The sequence below is a fragment of the Protobothrops mucrosquamatus genome, unplaced genomic scaffold (assembly GCF_001527695.2).
Source record: "Protobothrops mucrosquamatus isolate PMUCROS unplaced genomic scaffold, P.Mucros_1.0 scaffold24, whole genome shotgun sequence".
Classification (NCBI taxonomy): domain Eukaryota; kingdom Metazoa; phylum Chordata; class Lepidosauria; order Squamata; family Viperidae; genus Protobothrops; species Protobothrops mucrosquamatus.
In genome coordinates, this window is record NW_015386409.1 from 1,806,243 (window position 1) to 1,830,486 (window position 24,244).

Below are 24,244 nucleotides of genomic sequence, written 5' to 3' on the forward strand. Positions count from 1 at the left end.
ATGTTGGCCTTTTTGGCAGCTGCAGCACACTGCTGGCTCATATTTAAGTGATTGTCCACTAGGACTCCGAGGTCCCTTTCACAGTTACTACTATTGAGCAAGGTACCCCCTATACTATACCTGTACATTTGGTTTTGCTTGCCTAAATGTAGAACCTTACTTTTTTCACCATTGAATTTCATTTTGTTAGATAGCGCCCAGTGTTCAAGTCTATCCAGATCCTCCTGTATCCTAAGCCTGTCTTCTGGAGTGTTGGCTATTCCTGCCAGCTTGGTGTCGTCTGCAAATTTGATGATTTCCCCATCTATCCCCTCATCCAAATCGTTGATGCACTGGGCCCAGAACAGAGCCCTGGGGCACCCCACTACACACTTCCCTCCATGTAGATGCGGTTCCATTGAGGACCACACGCTGAGTATGGCCAGTCAGCCAGCTACGGATCCATCTGGTGGCGATGCTGTCTAACCCACATTTTTCTATCTTATCAAGTAGTAGGTTGTGATCTACTTTATCAAATGCCTTACTGAAGTCCAAGTAAATTATATCCACAGCATTCCTCTGGTCCACTAATTTTGTCACTTGGTCAAAGAATGCAATAAGATTTGTCTGGCATGATCTGTTTTTGACAAACAGATGTTGGCTTTTAGTAATGACTTTGTTTGTCTCTAGGTGTTCGCTGATTCGTTGTTTGATTATCTTTTCCAGAATCTTCCCAGGTATTGAGGTCAGGCTGTAATTTCCTGGGTCCATTTGTTTTCCTTTTTTGAAGATGGGAACTACATCAGCTCTTTTCCAGTCCTCCGGTAGTTCCCCAGTGCTCCAGGATCTTTGAAAAATATAGTTCAATAGTTCTGAGATCACATCTGCCAGTTCCTTGAGAACCCTGGGGTGTAATCCACCTGGTCCTGGTGATTTGAACTCGTCTAAGCTGGACAGGTGCTCATTTATCATTTTCTTGCCTATCTTAACTTGCGTTTCTATTCTGTTTTTTATGGCACTATTTTTGGTAGGTTGGTCTGTTTTTTCCCTTTGTGTAAAGACAGATGCAAAAAACAAGTTAAATAGTTCTGCTTTTTCCCTGTTGTTTGTCACCTTCTTGCCACTTTCCCCCACTAATGGACCAATCATTTCCTTCACTTTTTTCTTGTTTTTTACATGTTGAAAGAAGGTTTTTTTTTGTTATTTTATGCAACTTCCACTTCTTTTCCTATTTTAACTTCTATTATGTAGAATCACTTAGATTCTACATAATTTTTATTATTATAAATCATACATTTAAGATTACTAAACAAATACATTTTAGGGAAAATATTACACAATGGTAAATTAAGAAATTATTTTCTTCCTCCTATAGTAGTTGGAACATTCTCAATGATAAATATTTTGTTAGTTTCCTTATCCTGCTGTTTGGGCTACTGAGATTTTTGTCTAGTTTTTTTATTATTTTACATTATAAATTCATTGCAGTTACTCTGAATTGTTCCCTAAAGATAGCAGTTTAGCAATTATATGCATAAAAAAAGAAACTGGATACAGACAAAATTCTATAACAGATAGAAAAGATTACTGTTTTTTTATACCATGGTGAACTTGCTGCATATTGTATACAATTCTAGTATATAACAACAAAATTAGAGATGTAGAAATAACCAACAGAATTAGTCAGGACATAAAACAGATAGCAAAATATTAGCAATTGATTTTAAAGTAAGTCTCTCTGAAGGAAATGTATACAGAGTAGCAACCGAAACTAGCCCCATAAAAGAGAGCAATTTCTACAACTTCCATAAGATTTAAATTACTAAACATATATTAAGTTAATCTGAACAAATTAAAATCGAATAAGCTGGAGGGAAGAGAGGAATTAATATCTGATGACGTATGATACACAAAAAGTCTGACACTGACAGACAATTTTACTCAATTAAAAAAACTACTTTTAAAAAGTTTAAAACTTAATTTTAAGTTTGGTGTACAGTTTAAGACATCAGTCTAGAAATTGGGAAAGTGTGAGTTCTAGTCCTGCCTTAGGCACAAAGCCAGCTGGGTGATCTTGGACCAGTCACTTGCTCTCAGCCCTAAGAAACAGGTAATGGCAAATCGCTTCTAAGACAAACCTTGCCAAGAAACTGCAGGGACATGTTTAGGCAGTCTCTGAGAATCAAACATGATTTGAAAGAAAAAAACACACCTTTATATTAAAATAAATATAATTTTACATTAAATGCAGCTAAATAGGAAGCAGAAGAAATATAGTCTAATAAGTGAATTACTATAATTTTTCACTAGCACATAAACAGACACTAGCCTGTCTTAATGTAGTTTGTAAATGTGATTTGCTGGCCACTGCAGTACAAAAAATATTATGCTAGCTGAATTTTTTTTCAGACAGATTGTTGCAGGAAAAGAATAATGGTACCTCAAGAATACCATAGCATAATGTTTACGACTTTTTCTAATGTTTTCTTATTTAATGGATCTTTCATTCTGTAAAGAAAACTTAGTTTCCAACACGTGTGATATACAAAATTATTATGAAACGTATCATACTCGCACACATAACAAACCCTACCTCAGTTTAAGGCTTAATAGATGGGAGCTTCAGAGAGTTCACTTGGAATTAATTTCAAGTTTGCAAAGGTTACTTGAACTAAGCGGAAAGAAATTACATGCATATGTGATAACCTCATTATCCAGAAATGTAGTATTTCCACCCTCAAATACCATCACAATAACAGTTCCAGTCTTTATTAAGGGAAGCTATTACTAAGTAAAGTCTTATCTTTACTAAATCTTTTAAGTATGTCTTTATTAAGAAGAGGCAGGACCACAAGTAACAGATGGAAACTTTTTATCAAGGTGAGATCCAAATTAGAACTAAGGAGAAATTTCCTGACAGGGCAATTAATCAGTGGAAAGGCTGGCCTCCAGAGACTGTGGGTGCTCCATCACTGGAGGTTTTTAAGAGATTCGACAGCCATTTGTCTGGAACGGCATAGAGACTCCTGTTTGAGAGGGGGTTGGACTAGAAGACCTCCAAGGTCCCTTCCAATTCTGTTATTCTGTAATGCGAACATCTACCTATGCCAAAAGAAAAGAGAGTCCCCTTTCCACACCCACTGATGTGTTTTGGATTAGCGTTGTTGTATTCATTTCATAAACCAAGCAGTGCATTCCAAGGACCACGCAGGGGACTTTAACCTCTCCCCCACTTCAGTGGCGGTAAGTTAAAAGTTAACTCTCCCGCACGCTCCTTTCATATAAATCTTCCAAACTTAACTCCTCATTGGACACCAGCAGGATTTCACCTATCCCGATTGGCTTTCCGGTAGGACACGCCCTCTCTCAGAAACCTCCCCCCCCCCATCTCCTATCTCTACCAAGCGCGCAGCTTGACGGGCTGCTTCTGCCCCCCCCCAAACTCACATACTCACATACACACACACAAACACACTGCGCGCTTCGTTTATATTCCAGCGCGGCCCCTCCTTCCATATTCACCGTGTAATAGGAAAGCAGTCCTGCGTTGTAGTCCAGCACGAACCAGCGGTACTGCCAACCTTTCATCAGGTTGGTCCATTTGCTCAGCGGACCCTCCATGATGGACGCCATTTTGGGAGCCGGTAAGATGCCAAACACCCCGCTAAGGGGAACGCCAGTCTCGCGAGCGGGGGGTTAAAGCGAAAGGGAGGGGTGGGGGCTACCGGAAAGAGCGCGAGCACCGTCAATGAGCAACGTCTGAGGGAAGCAGCGCGAGACGAGGAGGAGCGAAACGGCCGCCGCGGAAGGAACAAGTTGGGAGACTAATAAAGAGGAGGGGCATATAAGAGAGGGGGCGTGGCTCTGTCGTGCGGGGTGAGGCAGTGAGAAAGGGCCCCCAAAAAATCGTAAGGGGGCGGGCGTGGGTCCCTTTCCTCCCAGTGTGACCGAGTTGGCGGAAATGGATTGGGATTTCAAGCTGCCTGCTTGGGACCAACCTTTATTTAGGTCAGTGTTTCTCAACCTTGACAATTTTAAGGCATGTGGACTTCAATTCCCAGAATTCCCACTTTTGCCTTTTTTTCCAGAATGTTGCCAAAAATTGAGTCTGATGTTGAGTCTGTGTTCCATCCTGATAGCTTTTTCAAGATCAGCCAAGATTGTCTGGGAGGGCTGCTTTTATTCAGCTCTCTTAGATATATGCCTGATTATCTCAAATTAGAATTCATCAAGTATAATATCTACTTCTATTTACCAAAGTTTTATTCTGGCAATTTTTCTTTCCATGAAACTACCTTTGTTATTGTACTTGTTAACTAGCTTGCCCAATTAATCCAAATTTCTGAATTTGTGTGATATATTGAATTATAAATGAACCAAACAGGCTGAATGTATTCCATCCTCTAGCTTAAAATGAGTAAATATAGCCATTATGATTTGTTCAACAATCATAACTAAAATATAACATAATGTGATCTTTGCAAGTTTCAAGACATGTAGTTCAAACTTAATATCTTAAGACAAATTGTCAAAAGAAAGATCAGAAAGCAATACATTACAGTTATAACAAGAACATTCTTTCTCTCAGACAACAGCTGTAATTCGGAAAAAAGTCAAAAGACTCCACTGCATAATGTAGATGCCTGAGGCCTTTCTGTCTTGAGCACTGATTCTTTTTTCCTCTCTCCCATCAAACACCTGCAAGGATTAAAGTACGGTAAGACATATTTTTATATCATATTTTCTGCCTCTTTTAAAATGTCAAAATTGTTCTGAATATTTTGCAATAAATTTAGCTTTCAGTAAAATAAATCTGTTTTATTTTCCTGTAGTTCGATTCCTGTGATAGAAAAAAGTCATCCCCAAATCCCACTTATATTTAAACTTAATCTGTATTTCCATTTTGCATGTTCATATTTACCAACCATTTAGTTATGATCTTATTCTAACTCCCCAAACATCTCAGCATTATTTTAATTTACCAATCTTATCAACAGATGATTTTTTTAAATTCTCTCATCTCTACTGTGATGGTTTTGTTTTATTTAGAAAATAAAACTACAAGTCACTTAAAAATAACATATTTATATAACAACATAAAATTGCAAACTAACTAAGAAAAAATGGGAGGAAAATAGACTATAGTCTGAAAGAATAGACACCCTGTATCTAATTGAAATTTGCTATTTAAAAGTCTTTAAACAAGTTTTGAAAATACAGCCGCCTCCTCCATAGTATTTCAGACTTGTATATAGAGCAGGGGTGTCAAACTCGCAACGTATCACAACTTTTTTGCCATTGCCAGCAATGGGGTGGGCGCAGTTTAGCTATGATGCATCCGGTCCTTGGGCCGGCAGTTTGACACCCCTGATATAGAGGGATCATTCAAACTTGTATATAGGAGGAAGCCAATGTATTTCCTGGGTGTGAATTGATTTGAATTAGTTTAAGCATCTGTGCATACAAAATTAATTTCCTCTGAGACATTTTAAATAGTTTCTGTTGGTTTAATTGCGTGGCTCTTTCTGGTTGGTCCCCATAGCATCATTATTCATGGATTTTAGCCAATGGAAAAGATCTGTCTCCTCACCAGTAAGTAGCAATTATAGTGATGTACATGAGAGCAATAGGAAGAGATTTCAGAAATACTCAAGTATTTCTATACAATTTAAAGAAGCATCCTATCACTTGTATTAAAATATCTACTATGGTATCAGGGATGAACCTGATTTTCTTAGGATACTTTCTGATAAGTCTGGCTTGGGGAAATCTAAATGATAATCTAAATGATAATGATGATAGCTCTCCCACTGTTTTAGAAAAAGAGCAACCTGTTATAACAAAAGAATATTTTAGGGAAGAGTTTGATGATGAGGGTAAGTGACATTTTGCTTTTTTTTCTGTCCTAGAATATAACTGTTGACTTCTAAATCTTCTTCATAGAGTCACTCAATCTCAGAATTATATTCTTGCTTTTTTTTTACATTGATAAACTATAATGAATATTTGTATAACATCATATCATTCAATGATCTGTATGCACATTCATTAATACTGTAGAAATGTATAAGAAAGAGAGAAGTCTAAACTTAGTGACATTTTTCTAAGGATAGAATTTTTAGATGGATATTATAAATCTACTGAATGATGCCGGGATGGGAGAAGAAAAAGGATATGAAGAGATATGTCCAGGATCCCTTATGCAGTGTGCCTCAAATCATGATTCTCAGCCATTTAAAAAATAATAAGAGTTTTTACAGTAAACTTTTAAAAAAGTATTAGTAATACATTTTGTATTACTAATTTGTATTCTGTACTTTCTAAAACCAAAATATCAAAATTGGTATGTCATCTGTAACATATGTTCTCTCTATGCAAAAAGAAATCATTTTGTATTAACTGACCTTATTTCAGTTTATTTTCCTTATATCAATTCTTAATCACTCCTATATATATTGCAATTTTATTTATAGCAATAATTTAAATAATTATAAATTCAAATACATGTAATGCATGTTTTGGTTTTTGGATTGATTTAGCTTGGTTAATTCTTGAATATTTGCTTACAAAGGAAAGAAAGATAAAAATATAGGGCCAAATATATTGTATGTCCTTCAGTCATCTCCAACCCATTTCATCAGTTCTTCCAGCTTATTTTTGTCCGGGAAGATCAACACAGGTTGTTACAACTGTAAATCCCTTTGTTTAGGAGATTTGCTCTACCTAAAATATTTTGTTACTTAAATTATTTCCAGCTTGAACTGCACTTTGCTTTAGTGAAATTTTCTTATACAATAGGTGAAAATATAAATAAATTGGGTTTTTTAATTATCTCTGCATATTTAATTGTAGTTTTAGTGATTTAAACATGGAACAACTCAGGCAATTCACCAGACATGATTCAACATGCATTACAGTCCCTTGGGTCCAGGAGCAGTTATCACAAGCTCCAGATGGCTTTTGAACATTCCTGAATAAAATGCATTTTATGGAGTTGTTTTTACTTATACGTATTATTGATAAAACTTGAATTATTTTTAAAAGTTTATTGACTTTTTCTTACATTGTAGTAAAGGAGTTATATAATACTCATAAGGAAGAAAATAGCTGTAATTTTAATAATTTTGTATACCAAGCTACACAATAATAAATGAGTTGTATTTCTTAAATGTTTTCTTGTTATTATAAGTTCATATACATTGTAATCATAGGTTTATTGCAAACTATATACATGAATCAAACTTCATAGAAAGTGAAGTAATACTGCTGTGATATCTTGTAAAACGGAAATGTTATTTTTCTTTTTCAGATGGATGGCAGGAACGGTGGGTTCTGTCTAAATATAGAAGTGATTATGGCAAATTTCGAATAGGATCAGGAAAATTTTATGGTGACAGAGAAAAAGATATAGGTAAAATAATACACATATTTTTTTCCGGCAATTATGAAACTAGTTTTTTTTAATGTGTTCTAGTGAATTTCTGGATTTTATTATGTAGTTTTATGCAGTTATTCACATCGGTTTGGCTAATGCTAAAATATCTGCATAAAATATCTTTTACCAGTATTTGCACAATATATTTCAAAAAAAAAAGATTGTGGATTTTTATACCTCAAAGAGAAATTTTTATTCAACATCACATTATCATTTTTAAAATTAAGAAAATTAAAAAGTTACCTGTGATTTGACAACACAGTCTGGAGTTCAAAGTTTGATTGGTCAGAGTCAAGACTTATTCCAACTAGCTGAATATTTTATTCTTCAGTCTCATATTAAATTCCAATCATCTTCAGTTTAAATATATTGCATTTGTATAAACTGGGATCTTAACTCTACTGTCTGTGCTAAAGATGTTAATTTCAATGTACATTTTCCAAGTAACTCAAATGCTTTTATATTTTAAATTGATCCATGTTAGTTGTCCAATTGCTATTCTACCATTACATGTTTCAATTAATAAATACGTTTTGACAGGACAGGTTGTCTCATGTCTAGATGGATTATTTCCTTCCTTTAGTCAGAAATGGTGCCCCTCTCAGTTCTACCATGCAGTATATAAAATGTGTCTCAAGTTTGAAAATAAGTCTTCAGAAAATGTTGTCACTCATGCAGTAGTGGTATCTTGGACTTTATCCTATTCTATACAGACTTTTTTAGTGTTACTAATATATTCTTAAGGTTGATTCATACAAAAATAGTTATAGTTATCTGTTACTAGTTTACTAAGTATAATTCAACCCAAGTTTTTTGTTACACTTTTCCTAGTGTTGGGTCTGTGTAAGAGAGAAGAGTGAATTCTGAAATACCCCAGATGGAACAGAAATCCTCTAATATCACTTTCTAGACTCAGATGTATTGGAGCCATTATAAAACTATGCCTCCAAGTCCCACCCTAAGGAAATGACCAGAAGCCCATACCACTGGTCATTCATCAGTATAGCATCCATTGCAAAATCAAGTTGAAAGCTTGATTTAAATGGAGCCAAATAATCAAGATTGCTGTCACAGGTCTGCATTTATTTGTATACTGGACAACCTGTGCATTGTTGGGTCATCATTTCAGAAAGATTTCTTTGTCTAAACAGAGTAACAGAATAACCATGGGTGGGCAAAACAGGGAATGGGAGCAACTTCAGAATTCCTGCTGGCTTCTCCATTGAGTTTTCTTGTGGAAACCTGGCAGGCATCATCAGAAATCTTCCTCCCTTCCTCCTTTCCACCCTTCCTTCCTTTCCTCCCTCCCTTCTTCACAATTTCTTCTTTCCATCTTCCTTCCTTTCTCTCTCCTTCCCTTTTCTTTCATTCCTTCCTCCTTTCCCTCTCTCCCTTCCTCCTGCCTTTCTTCCTTCCTTCATTGTTTCCTCATTTCCCTCACTTTCTTCTGACCTTCCCTCCCTTCTTCTCTCTCTTCCTTCCTCACTGTTCCTCTCCTTCCTTCCTTCCTTCCTTCCTTCCTCCCCTCCCTTCCTCCTTCTCTTCCTCCCTCCCTCCTTCCATCCATCCATCCATCTATCCATCCAATTCCTGACAGGTTATCCTTAATCTGCTAGGTGAGGGAAGGACTGAGGATATGAATGGGAGTGCAAGTAAGTAATGATACACAGGGATATGTGAGAGGTGCTACATGGGTTGGGAGATGAGTAAGTGCGCCAGAGATGACACATGGTTTGAGTATGGCACATGAGTGGGTGACCTAGGTTGGGAAGGGTGCCCTGGTGTTTATGAGAGATGATATGTGACTAGGATAGAGGGTGTGGGGAACAGTGTGGTTTCAAAATAATGCATGGAGCTTGCAGGGTGTTGAGAGTTGCTATGCTAGTCAGGAATGGCACACGTGTGTTGAAAAGGGTGCCTGAGGATACTTTAGGGTACACAAGAGGTACCGTGCAGGTCAGCGAGAAGGCACATGGAGGTGCAGCATGGGTCAGAAAGGGTGTGTAAACTGTTCAAGAGACATGGCAAGGGTCAAGGGAGAAATGCAGGATGGGCATGGACTAGGTACAGTTTATGCAAGAGATATTGAGTGGGTCAGAGGAGACGTGGGGGCACCATGGTTCAGGATGGGTACATGCAAGAGAGGGAAGGCATGCAGGGGTTGGCAGGGAGGGTAAATGGTTGTGTGCAAGAAGTGCTTTGTGGGCCGGGAAGGCACACAGTGAGGTGATACGGGCCAGGAGAGATAGATAGGCCTTCCTCCTCTTCCCTCCCTCCCTCCCTTTCTGTTCCTTCCAGTAATTCAAGAATCACATTAATTTCATCATGTGGAGTATATCCATTCTCAATTTTATGCTGTCTTGAGCATCCATTAAGTAAATTTGAATATATTTGGCTTGCAGGTTGGGGTCTGGCATTAAATATCTGATGTAATGATGGATTTGCCCTTGAATAATCACAGAAGGATTCCATCTATTCCTTTTTGAAAGAATTTCTTTGTCATCAAAGGATATTATTTGGAAAAGGCAGTTGTATTGTCTGGTGTTCTTCCTGAACTATTTGCAATAGGTTCATCATTACTATATCAACTGAGGATTCATTAGGTAGAAGTTGCAAAATGCCTATCCCGACTTTTTCCTTCAAACAGCAGAAATTCAAGTTTCTCCAAGCAACAGGAATGAATGACAATGAGGGTAGACTTTGGCTATGGCATCAACATCAGCAGAAATATTACAATGTGAAAGTCATGCATTTTGCCTCACTCTTTTTCTGTTGAGGTCTTGCTGAGGAATTCTCAGAGTAATTAATGTTTGCCAAATACTCTTAATTTGATCTTCTGTTTTCTCTATCTTTTCTCCTCATTCTATATTTTTCCTGGTGATACTGGAAATGTGCAGCTCTTTCATTCTCTATTTCTTCATCTCTCTTCCTTGCCATATCCTGACAATGTTAGGTGTTATCTCTTGACCAGGATGTCCCCCTTTCTTTTCATGTGGTATAATTATACTGACATTTAATTTAAATCTAATCTAATTTAATTTTTTTTTACCACAATGTTGTACATTGGCATTCTCAATTCAGACTAGTTTCGAATCCCTGCCAGCTTCTTCACTGAGTTGCAGGAAGTTGTCAGAGACTGTTTAAAAATAGGATCATGTGACAGAGACTGTTTAAAAATATGATCTCCTGAAAGCTAGGGCAGGACTGATCTACTTGATCTTCTGGCAACAGAAAGAGGGACTAGTATAAACTCAGTTTCATAGTGGGAAGCAGTTGAAAAATGAAACAAGATGAGCAAGGGCAAAGCAAAGTGGCTAATATATTTGACTGACACCAGAGAGATCCAGTTTCTACTCTATCTGCAGCCACAGCAGCTCACAGATTACTTTGAGCCCATCCTGCCCCACAGAATTGTTGTGAAGAAATATAGGAGGATGGATTTTGGATGCATTCAGTATATTAGCCCTTGATTCAAAAATTCTGGTTCTATGATGCACATTTTGCTCAGTTTATGTATTGACAAAGGTTTTAGTAGTATATACATAGATAATACATAAATCACAATGAAACTGCAATCCCTTACATGCTACCTGGGAAGCAGGTAGCCTCAGGTACCTGGGAAGATATATAATTAAATTCAACAAAACTTACTTCTGAGTAGTCATTTACACTACAGTAATGCATTAGAAATGAATTTAATTTCTAGAGTTTCCTTTAACAGAACTATTCTATATTATGATATAGTAGCATATTACATGCTATATATATTAATAGAAATACTTTTGGAAAAAAGTAGCAAGTGAAAATATAATAATGTATTTCTAAGCTATGTTTATTAATATATTTCACATGCCTCTAAAGCAGAACCAAGGAGGTATATATTATTTCATAATTTTCACAAAGTCATTGTAATCCCTTATAGAAGAATAATAAAGCATATATACAGTTCATGCCCGTGGCAAATCACTTGATTAGTAGCATTATTTGGATATTTAAATATCATTTCTTTTTATAGGTTTGCAGACAACTCAAGACATTAGATACTATGCGGTATCAGCAAGGTTTCCGCCATTCAACAATGAAAATCAGACTTTAGTGGTTCAATACACAGTAAAATATGACCAACAGGTTGATTGTGGTGGGGCCTATATCAAACTTTTTTCTGTCGATCTGAATCAAGAGATCCTGAATGAAGATTCACCATATTATATTATGTTTGGTATGTTCTCTTAAATGCCTACTAATATTAATTTGAAGCAGAAATATTATGTTTGTGTAAATCTCGCAGGAAATGTGCTCCCTAGAGACATTGTTTTTCAATATTTTTATCTGTTCCCTTATAAATATGAATGAGTTAAATGAGTTTTACAGTAAGATCTATTTAAAAATATGAAGAGATTACCTGGGTAATGTTAGGACTGTGATTTAGTATACTATCTTGTTTTTGACCATGGCTTGACCATGGCTAGATAATTTCAGGAACCACTGAGTGGGATATAAAGTCAACAGTTTACCCTAGTTGTATGTCAAAGAGTATTCCATATTGGAAATTCTAATTAAAATCATAGTTATTATTTAGCAATATACAGATACTGTACACAAATATCAGCATATTGGCATGTCCATGCAATAAATTTATTATTGCTTATGTGGAAAAATATGTTTTATAGGCATTTTAAACTAACTGGCTAATTTCATTGGGTATTTGGTTACTGCTAGAAGACAAAAATGTATAGATTTTGGAATTTAAGTTTTCTTCATATGGATTTTTATTTTTATTGCTTAATAGTATATGTTTCTAAAATGATGTGACTAAGTTCAAGCTAATTAGTGGGAAAAGGGAAGCTATGGTTTTCTAAAATAAATATTATAATAAAATGTAGATAATGGGGACAATATAGCTTCTGAGAACCCTGGAGACAGTAGATTATCTGGACCCCTTTGAGTTGCATTTCAAACCTGGATTTGGGACTCAAACAACATTGATTGCAATTGTGGATGACCTCTGGCAGAAACAAGATTGGAGTGCTGTGCTTATTTTTGTTTTCCTTAACTATATACACACACATATATGTTTGTGTAGGGTTGTCTGGGTGTGTGTGTGTGTGTATGTATGTATGTATGTATGTATGTATGTATGTATGTATGTATGTATGTATGTATAATTCTGCCAGAATAATTTGGTATTCTTTTCTTCTAGGACCTGATATATGTGGAAAATATAAAAAGGTAGTGCAAGTTATTTTGAACTATAAAGATGACTACTATTTTATTAAAAAGAACATTACGTGTGAGGTACGATCAATGCTTTTCAGTGAATTATTAATATTTAATTTAGCTTGCAATTTTAGCAGTATTGTTTGGGAGCTTGTTGACTAATTCTAGACAAATTTTGTAAATTATTTCAAGTGTCAGAAGCTAACAGCAAGTCAGCTGGAAAATTAGCAAGTATTTGGGCGCTATCTAACAAAATGAAATTCAATGGTGAAAAAGTAAGGTTCTACATTTAGGCAAGAAAAACCAAATGCAGCAGTGCTGCAGCTGCCAAAAAAGCCAACCCAGTGCTAGGCTGCATTAACAGAGGGATAGAATCAAGATCATGTGAAGTGTTAATACCATTTTACAATGCCTTGGTAAGGCCACACTTGGAATACTGCATCCAGTTTTGGTCATCACGATGTAAAAAAGATGTTGAGACTCTAGAAAGAGTACAGAGAAGAGCAACAAAGATGATTAGGTGACTGGAGGCTAAAACATATAAGGAACGGTTGCTGGAATTGGATATGTCTAGCTTAATGAAGAGAAGGACTAGGAGAGACATGATATGTTCCAATATCTCAGGGGTGGCCACAAAGAAGAGGGAATCAAGCTATTCTCCAAAGCACCTGAAGGCAGGACAAGAAGCAATGGATGGAAACTAACCTGAATGCTCCAACATTGGAAGTTTTAAGAAGAGACTGGACAACCATTTGTCTGAAATGTATAGGGTTTCCTGCCTGAGCAGGCAGTTGGACTAGAAGACCTCCAAGGTCGCTTCCAACTCTTGTTGTTGTTGTTGTTGTTGTTGTTATTTACTATTAATACCCCTCATTTTAATGTATAAATAGATTGTTGTTAACTATTTCCATGTAGTTTAATGCAGCAAGAAATTTGGTGATTTTTCTAGGATTAGAATTTTCTTGGGTGCTGCACCAATAGATCATACTAATAGCAGACTTATTGTTTTTTTAGACCTCATGAAATTTAATTAGCAAAACTGTCAGTTGTACAGCACTGGAAAAACATTTCCATGTTTCTGTAACAATGTTTGTTTTTGTTTTTTTTCAAGACGGATGACTTTACCCACCTCTACACTCTGATTCTACGTCCTGATTTAACTTATGAAATAAAGATAGATAATTATGTAGTTGAGGCTGGCCATCTAGAAGAAGATTGGGACTTCCTGCCTCCAAAAAGGATCATAGATAATGATCTGCCAAAACCTGATTATTGGGATGAAAGGCCAACTATTCCAGATCCCACACATAAAAAACCAGATGTATGGTTTCACTTTGAACTGCATGATTTCACCGTCTATATCAATTTGCCTGCTGTGTTTCACTGATAGTCTCTTATTGCATATAATGAAATTACGACTGTTACCTGATTTTTAATTAGTTATAATAACAATATATGTTCCATAGGTTTTTTTTGTAAGGATGTATAGTTTAAGTGGTGCTTTTTTGATCTAATTTCATAGTGTTAGGAATTGGGACTAGACCAGGGGTAGGCAACCTGCTGGCTCAAGAATTCTGGGAGTTGAAGTCCACGAGTCATAAAAAAGCTAAGGTTGCCTACCCTTGGACTAGACTGTAAATTCTAAAATCAGTATTCAATCTTGGCAACAGATTATGACTAGTATTTAACATTCTACTATTCACAAAAATTGAAAATGGAATGATAGAAGAGACTTACTTAAAAAGCCTTCATGCCATCTTTCTCCTGGTCTCTCATCTCCATTATAATACTGATTATATAAATTACCTATAAGTAGTTTTAGACTTGCAGTGGTGGAATGATTACCTCTTCTGTCTAAACTGCAGACTTTATGTAAGCAGTACAAAACTAAATTATATTTGATGCAGCTGTATAATTGCTAATCATGTTATCTGGTGAACCTCAGATAACAATCCAGTCACCCGCTGAACGTATTTTTGTAAATAAGAAAAGCAGCTTGCCCATTGTTACATTACAGATTCATTCAAAATTGCTTTTTGAGTTGTATTAATTACATTCCAAATTCAGGCTACATAAAAGGTTTCTAGTAGCTGCCACTCTGTAGTCATAAAACTTCCATCTCATGAAGAATTAAATGGTTGGGTTGAAATAAATATCTATTACAATATATTTTATTAGCAGGTTCCTTGTTCTGAGTATGTTAAGATAGTAAAATATTGCAGCTAATTCTTTCCAATAGATATTTGGTGACAACCAACACTGTATCTTGATTCTTGAGTGAATCAGAATAATAAAATTATTAAAGCAGTCATATAAACCATATTATGGAAAAATAGTATTAACTAATTTTCTTTTCCTGTCAAAATACTTGTAGAAGCTAACTATTACATTGATAAAACTATTTTAGGATTGGGACCGACCACAAAGAATTCCTGATCCTACTGTGATAAAGCCAGATGACTGGGATGAAGAAATGGATGGGGCATGGGAACCACCATTGATTTCAAATCCTGAATATAAAGTAAGAGTATTAGTGAAAGTAATAAAATAGTGACTAGCCCAGAGGTTATTTAATCTTGCAATATAATTTAAATACTAATTAAGCTGTAAGATATTGAATCTAGTTTTATTATTATATAAATCATCAAAGTCTTCATTTCACTAGTCTTCATTTGCCCATTTCATTTACAAATTTACACTTGGCTTCATCATTCTTGACTCTTTACCTCCATTGACCATTCATTCATGCTTTTTTGATGATTTTTTTAAAGAACAAGCTTCCAATCCTTGAGGCATCTTAGGACCTTGCATCCCATTCCAGACATTAACATCTCAATAGAATAACTTCAGCTCGATGCTGATAATTCCTTTCCTATAGCAACTCCCTTTCCTTTATCTTCATTGCTTTGTATTCTATCTTATTCTTCTCTTTCTCATTTATGTTTCATTTTTTATGAGGAAAGAACTTTCATTGTGTAGCTTCGTATGTGGAATTAATATATCTTTAAGCATAATTTGATGAATAAGCTACAACCTGCTTAAATGATAAAGTATAAACCATGCTTTACAAATGACAATAGCTATCAAACTACCAAACCATATTATAACTAGCATGTTATTAGCTGTTGACTAAACACTATTTAAACACTGCATGGGTTTTTCTCTCATTATCATGATTTATTATCTGCCACCCTGAATTATCTACATTGAATTCCTACCAAATTATTGTATAGATTTCAAAATTTCATTTTAAAATATTCACTTCTCAGATCTGATGATAAATCTAGTTTTACCTTTCTTTCTGTTTTTGGTTGCTACATTACTTTCCAACATTTTCTGTTATGCCTTTTTTTTCCTGTTGTCATTTTTGTTGTTTGTGTCATGTTAATAGTTGTAGATAGCATTCAGTATAATATACATTTTTAAAGCTTTAACGACATTTCAAATTATTTCACTAAGAAGTCAGTGGTGTGTTTCCTTCATTTCAATAGATTTCAGCCTGTTTTATATACCTTGGTTTAAGCAGCTTTGGAAAATGATATTCAACCATCTTCCCATTTTTTTAGGGCATTTGGAAACCTCGTATCATTAAAAACCCTAATTATAATGGCATTTGGGTCCAGCCAGAAGTTGACAACCCTGAATACAAACCAGATCCTAATATTTACAAATTTTATAACATTAGTGTCATTGGCTTAGAAATTTTACAGGTATGTATATTACAAAGTTTGTAAAATGTATTGTTCAAATTATGAAGATAATTGACAATTCTCGAGATATTCTGTACCATCGTAGTAAGAAAATAAAATAAAAAGTCTTCAGATAGTCCTTGACTTACGACCATTAATTCAGCAACCGTTCAAAGTTACATCAGCACTGAATGAATGGTGGTTATAACTAGTCCTTACAGTTCTGGCTGTTTAGCACCTCCTTAATCACATGACTGTGATCAAGGTGCTTGGCAACAGACTCTTATGACCAGTTGCAGCACCCCTGATCACACGATTGCCATTTGCAACCCTCCCCGCTGGCTTCCCCAGAAAGTAAATGGGGAAGACAGCAGAAAAGATCATAGGTTCCTGAGGTAAGTCTGCCTCACCCATGCTCCCTGTTCTAGCCGCTCTGTGCCATATTTGCCACTTCCACCTCCCCCCCACCATGCATCTTCCCTGTGCCTCCCCTGCCACTCATGCATTCCACGCACCCTCCCCAGTAATGTACATCTCACACATTACTGTGCACCCCTGTACACTCCAAGCCTCAATGCAACTCCCTCACTTCCTTGCGCACTCTTCCTAAGCTTCATTGTGCCTCTTTTGCACACCCTCCTCAATCCTCCTCCTTACAGTCATACACCCTCTCCAGTCCTTGCCACACCTCCTTTGCAAATCCCTGCACACATCCCTGACTCTCCCGGTGCCTCCTTCATACCTCTGCACTTTCTCCCTGATCTTCACCCTATTCCAGACCAAGCACACACAAGATATTATTTTGTTTGCTTTACTAAATGAGACTTGCAAACATAGGACTTGCAGGATAGAGACAAGTTTAGCAAGCTGGGCTTATGAGAGCTCCCATTCAAAGCAGCTTCAAAGCCATGGTTACACGGTTCACAAGTCAAGGCACACGGGCCGTGAATCTACAAACTATTGTTGTCAACAGACAGCTTATGTTTGCTGCTCCAGTCTAATAGAAGAAGCCCCGTTGTAGCTTATTTAGTGGGGTGAGACTCCTTCTGTGTGAGCAGTCCTGCAGAGCGCCTTTGCTCCATTCTCTTTGCAGCCTGCAAAGCTCTTGTGATGGGAGGAGGTGGTAATTCCACACCCTCATCTTTGGAGAGCAACAGCAGCTGTGCCTGCTGGTTGCTGGTCAGCCTATCTCTCTGCCTGCTCAGATGGCAGTCTGTCCAGTAGTGCTGAAGTTGGCTGTTCATATACTGCCGGTATGCCTGGAGCTGGCTTCAGAACTGGCTGCTTATCATCCTGCTCCTCCCGATTCCAAATCTGAGCCCACCATGACACTGCCATTCTTACACATCATCACATCCTCCCTGTCCCTTGAAGCACATCCTCACATCCTTGCGCTTCCCCCCCCCACACACACACACACTTCCCCCACCCAAGAAGCAGCCCCTTGTCCACTGGCTGCTTCCTACTGCCTTTGCCACTGAGTTGGTTGTGGGAAGCCAGCAGCCTTACCCAATGACTATGGATTCAATTAACAGTAACCAGAACTGCAGGCATTGCCACTGCTAAGCGATCCAGTTGTGCTTTACAACCATATCACTTAGTGATGTAAATTCTGGTCCCAATTACTGTTACATGTCAAGGACTATCCATACTTTGTTTGCTTGCCTAGGAAAACAAAAATGTTGAACATATTTATGTATTTATTTATTTTGAAATATGTGTACTTTATTTCATAGTACTGGCATTTTGGATCTCAAATCCATCGCTAGTTAGTGTAGGAATCCAGATTGAAGTATCCTAGACAGATGATTGTCTTGCTTCTATTTGAACATAAGTAAATGATAGTTTATCTATTCTTCATTGGCTCCATTAGGAAGTATTTTTGGAAGTATTATCTTCTTATAAATTAAATCCATTATTTTGTATTATGGTATCACAGAGAACAAATCTTGAACTATCACATTCTTGCAGATAGATGAAGAGTGCTATCAAATCCCTTTCTGGTCTTTTCAAAGCTTACTATTCACAGTTCCTTCAGTACAGGATGGTATGCAATTACGTGACTAAATAGTTCTGCCATTTTTTATTTCAACAGGGAAAATCTGGTACAATATTTGATAATTTTCTTATTACAAATGATGAAGACTATGCTGAAGATGCTGGGAATGAAATGTGGGGTGTCACTTTTGTAAGTAATTTCGGGATGTTTCATAATTTATTTATTGCAACATGTAAATTGCTCCTCTGTCTTTATGAGTATCAAGCACTATACAAATATTAAAATAAAGCATAATGTAATAAACTGCCAAAACCAGTGTCATTAAAAAATAGAAGGCTACAAATGCAATAGAAGAAGCATTCACTGATTTGTGTTTAAGTCTAATTACAGTGCATAATTGTTCTTAATTTCCTTATGCTTTGTGTTTGTATGTATTTTCTGAATAAAAAAGCTTTAAACAATATTTAACATTTCCAACATTTTCCATGTTAATACTCTGGGTGCAATTGCTTACATAACCAAAAAGCTCAGTGACTACTAAGTATTGCAGGTAGAAACAGAAAATAAGGTTGAAGGGAAACTCCTGGATAACAGCATGACCAAATAATTGGAATAGTGAATGGGATCCACATCACAACATACTGTTGCTGAATTCTTTTGCTAAGTAATCTATTATTGTCTATGTGGCAGAGTATGGAATGCAATAGGGTAAAATGCCCATTTAGATATTCGTCTGAATGTGTGCTAGCATTAAACCCTGACGAGGACAGATTTGTGCAGATTAGTTCTGCCATATTGTCCTCCTCCTATTCTGTTTTGTCCCTTGTTCTTCCCATCTTGAAAAAATGTAAATGTAAAGTTTGAACCTGTACATAATCATATGTATAGTCTGGAACCCATTTAAATTGTGTGGAAAACTGCTCAGGAGATCATAAGTAAACTCTCCTGCAGATGTTCAAAAAAAATTAAAGAAAGTAGGACTTGAAGAGGTAGGCTGCATGGCTATGTCCTTACATAATTTAGTCCAATCCTTACATAATTTCAATTGCTCATACATGTGGGCAAATTCATGAATGGAACAGTTGAGGACTAAAAAGATTATAAAATCACCAGCTTGATTCTGTTGAGGAATAAGCAGTACGCACACAAATACTTTTTAATTGCATTATCCATCTCCATTACACTGATCATAATTTACTTTAAAAAAAGGTTCACTCATTAGAGATGGGAATTTGAAAAAATAGATTACTTGAATAGCAATAAGGTTGTAACAGAAAAAGAGGAGAAACTATTTTTTATTATGCTTTTCTTATAAATTATATAGCTGTACTTCAAAAAACTTCCTGCTCAGTGTTGTTTTTGTAACATCACAACATAAGCAGTATAGCATGCTTTGTGAAAAACTGATCAAATAGCAGGCAAATATGGTAAACCAAGGATGATCAAACTACGTTATGAACTGTAGGAATCAGTTTTAAAAATTAGCAATTGATATTTACTTACATTTACTGATATTGAATAAGCTAGGAAAATTGTTCTGAACTTGAGTAGCATTATTTGGGTATTGTAGAGCTTGGGAAGTTTGCTAGCTTGGGAAGTTTGCTATCTAAATAGAATAGAAGAGTTTATTTGGCCAAGTGTGCTTAGACACACAAGAAATTTGTCTCCGGTGCATAAGCTCTCAGTGTACATGCAAAACAACAGAGTAATAATAATCATAATAATGATACCAGTAAGAGAAGGTAGTTGAAAATATGAGAAAAATAATAGTAATACAACCGTACTACATGGGTAAGCAGACATAAGTAGTGGGAATTCAGCAGAGTGATGGCAGGAGGGAAAAAACTGTCTCTGTGTCTGATTGTTTTGGCATGCAATGCCCTGTAACTGAGTCCTCAAGGGAAGGGTTGAAACAGCATATGTCCAGGATATGAGGGGTTTGTTGATATTTTCTCAGCCCTTTTTCTGACCCATGCAATACACAGGTCCTCAATGGAAGGCAGGCTGGTTGCAGTTGTTTTTCTGCAGTCCTAACTATCCATTGAAGTCTATACCTGTTCTGCTTGGTTGCTGTACCAAACCAGTTATGGAAATACAAATGACAGATTCAATAATTCCTCTGTAGAACTGTATCAACAGCTCCTGGCCAGTCTGAACTTTCTGAGTTGATGCAGGAATATCATTCTTTGTTGTGCCTTTTAATGATAGTTCTGATGTTAGGTGTCCATTTCAAATACCAGCGATCCCCAACCTTTTGGGCACCAGGGACGGGTTCCATGTAGAGAGGTTTTTCCACGGACCGGAGAATGTGTGGTTTTGTGTGCTGTCTGCATCCTGCAGATGGGGCTTTGCTTGTTTGTGCGGACCGGTTGCTGACATGCCACGGCCTGGTACCGGTCCACGGACCGGGGGTTGGGGACCCCTGTTTTACAGGATGTTAACAATCTAAAGAGTAATTGCATATTTTTAATTATAAAGTTTGCTCACTATAACTGTAACAAGTATATTATTATAATTCTTTTGTACTTTTTGTTGCTGTAATATTAAAATGATGAGATCTCAGTTATTAATTTTAATTTATAAACTATATTCTATTAAAGACAGAACTATATATAATGATAGAATTTGATCATCAAACTGTATCAAGTTTGAGTTTATTAATTGTATATAATTTCTTCTTCTAAACAGGAGAGGGAGTGGAGGAGACGGGAAGGACAAGATGCAGCATTTAAAAATATTAATGAACAGGAGCCAAAAAAAGAGACCAAGAAAGAAAAGAAGAAAAAAGCTACCAAAGTCAAAGATGAACTCTGATCAATCAAACCATTGTATAATTACTGTCACTCAATCTGGTCATCACTGTTGGGTAGTATTGTACTTATTTTCTAATGTTACCCAAAATGCAATGGTTATATGAAAATCCTGACAATTTTTGTACAACTAGATGACTGGTGAATACCCGAAAAAATGTATAGTTTCTATAGTTTGTTTTATACATATCAATCTCTGCAATATTACAATCTATTGATGTTCAGAAGAAGCATTAATTTCATATACATGGAGGAACTTACACACTGCAGAGATGTGAGACACATAATTCACACTCATTGAACACAAAATCACTTCTGAATTGAAAGGGAGAGTAATTATTTCCAAATACCCATAGATAGTCTGAAATCTGAATGAAACTACCGTAATCAGAAATACAAGAAGACCTTATGTGTTATTTGTTAATTGTATCCAGGTTGCATGGAGAAATGCTGTGTAAAAAAACATCCTCACATCTGATGGATTTTCTGATTTTTTTGTGATTTTTTTTGGGTGGGGGCTTAAAAAGGAACTGGAAATAGGTCATGAAAGACATATGAATCAGCCCCCCCTCCCGAATCAGAACAAAGACTTATAATTATTAGCAAATATTGATTAATTGTAAAGTCATAGAATTGTCAAATTGGAAAGTAACACAAAGAACATCTATTCAAATCCTTTGCAATATGCAAGAAAACCTATTTAACAAGTCCAGCCTATTCTTAAAAACCTCCAGAAATGGAGAATCCAAACCTCTGTAGAAAGCTTAAACCTTTGCCTTTTTCCCATTCATTTCATGAAAAATTCTTCCTAAAAATCTAGGCCTGATAGTCCATGCCATTTGGGTTTTACAAAAACTGGAACTAATAAGTTTGATTTCAAATTCCCTAAATCCAAAATGGCCTCCATTCAGATGCTGAGGCTTTTCTCTCATTAATGAATCTTATGTGATGTGGGAAGCTAATGTTTGCAGTATGATTTTGTTACTTTTTTTGTCATTTAGCATGATGGATACAATGCTTTTTGATACAGATGTATAGCTTACTGTAGAATATTTCATATCACCCCTTCTTTCATGTTTAATTTTTCCTGAAATTGTGGGAAAAACTGGTAGCTGCTACCATGTGTAACCGTATGACTAAACAATAAAAGAGCTCCTCCTATATTTATACATAAGAATAGCTTTCTAAGAAGCTCCTTAATCAACACTTTATCCAATATTGAATTACTATACTTTGCTTTTGGTTTCTTCTCGCATTGATTTTTTAATAATTACTAGTCTATACATATAATCCCTTCCAATAAGTCTTATAAAGGAAAGGCCACAAACACAGACAAGGCTTATTCATCTCCATTCACAAAATGTCTAGCAGCAGATGAGACAGAAGAAATAACCATCACTTTTCACAATACAATGAACATTATTGTAAAGGTCATGGTCCAGAGTGAGGGGATGGTGACATTTCTCTGAGTGAAGAACCATACGCTTTGAAAAAGGGAGTGGTACAACTTCTTTTTATTTATTTTATTTATTTATTTAACACTAACTTGTATGCCGCCCTTCTCCCCACGGGACTCAGGGCGGCTCACAGCATACTAAAACAACACAAAAACATTTCTCCTTTAAAAGCCAATTAAAACCAAATATTTATAGCTGTGACATTATTAAAATCTTTAAAAATTTTCCCTATTTAAAATTCACCCTAGGTCAGTCCCGCTTGCTGAAAAAGCCATGTCTTGAGGGCGCGGCGGAAGGTTAGGAGATCCGGGATCGTCCGGATCTCGGGGGGTAGTTGAGGAAGCTACCTCTTTATCTAGTCATTCTTGCAACTTTAACTAAATATTCGACTTCCCTGTTCTAAGAAAATTGAGAAGCTATTTGGGAATCAGCTATTATACAGAAGTTCCTAATTTAAATGGTTTATCTGAATCCCTTTCAGTATGGATTCTGGCCTAGGCATGGAAATACTCATTGATCACTAGAGTAGATGACTAGGGCCTAGAAGATGTGAATTTGCCCCTCGTCTATTAGAAGTTCAATTAGACTTCCCACAACAATAGAATATATGCAGATCCAAGTACCTCCAAAATCCACTTGGCCTTACTAGAGTTAAGCCTGAGTATTGTCTTTTGCATCCAGACTCTGATAATATCCAGACATGAAGACAGAACTTTGATGGCATTACTTGGTTGATCTAAAGTTAAGATATGCCAATTGATGACTTCACTAAAGGCTTTGTACTACCAAGCATAGTACAAACAGGTTGAATCCCAACAAGAAAAAAATATTGTTTGTCCAGGAACACTTTGCGTTATTGACAGCCCCAGCAACTGCTCTGGACAGGACTACATTCCCACTGAAGAAACAGATCTGCAATTTACAGGCCCTTCTGGATTTATGGGTCCCACTAGAACAGCAAGCTATGGTTGGAGGAGCTTTGCCCAGTTTATGTGGATATACTATATGTAACCCATCTGAACTATGAAATCATGGTGATACACTGATTTAGGCCATCAATCACACATGCTTAGACTATAGTAGTATGCTTTGTATTGGGCTGTCTCTGATGAAAATCCAGAATGTGGCAGTCAGAATGCCAGAGAGTCATTGCTGAACATGATTATCCATTTGATGCACTGCCTACCAATAGATATCTGAGGTCACGTTAAAAGGTTGGATTCGATTCCACTAGTCAGAAATGAAGTTTCTTGGATGAGGAATGAAACATTAAAAAAAAGTCCAGTTGCCTTTTGGAAAAAGCATCTTTGGGACAACCATGACCTCGATGATTGAGAATCTCCATACACATTTGAAATGACAATGTTGAGATAGTTTGTTTCTCTTTATGGCCAGTTTCAGTTATTGGTGGGGAAAGAGAACTAACCCTAGACATGTAAGATGCCTTGGGATCCAACTCTTCCCACTCCTATTTAAAAACATCTAATTGAAGCCTTAAGTCATCAGTTGGCATATCTTAACTTTAGATCAACCAAGCAATGTCATCAAAGTTCTATCTTCATGTCTGGACATTATCAGAGTCTAGATGCAAAAGAAAATACTCAGACTGAACTCTAGTAAGGCCAAGTGGATTTTGGAAGTACTTGAATCTGCATATA

The 24,244-nt window shown here is 36.4% G+C and overlaps 2 protein-coding genes across 3 annotated transcripts in view; one reads left to right on the forward strand and one right to left on the reverse strand.

Moving 5' to 3' along the window:
* Positions 1–3,622, reverse strand: part of OSBPL9 (oxysterol binding protein like 9) — a 62,758-nt gene extending 59,136 nt beyond the window's left edge. For both annotated transcript variants that reach the window (XM_015810907.1, XM_015810906.1), the window contains exon 1: positions 3,502–3,622. In XM_015810907.1, the coding sequence (XP_015666393.1) occupies positions 3,502–3,612 (111 nt within the window). In that variant the 5' untranslated portion in view covers positions 3,613–3,622. The remainder of the gene's footprint in view (positions 1–3,501) is intronic.
* Positions 3,623–5,686: 2,064 nt separating this feature from the next.
* LOC107283024 (calreticulin) lies at positions 5,687–22,288 on the forward strand. The gene is made up of 9 exons (XM_029283128.1): positions 5,687–5,855; positions 7,289–7,390; positions 11,430–11,633; positions 12,615–12,709; positions 13,743–13,952; positions 15,039–15,152; positions 16,198–16,341; positions 18,416–18,508; positions 21,008–22,288. The coding sequence occupies exons 1-9, from the start codon at positions 5,687–5,689 to the stop codon at positions 21,131–21,133; spliced, it is 1,257 nt and encodes a 418-aa protein (XP_029138961.1). The 3' UTR covers positions 21,134–22,288.
* The last annotated feature ends 1,956 nt before the right edge of the window (positions 22,289–24,244 follow it).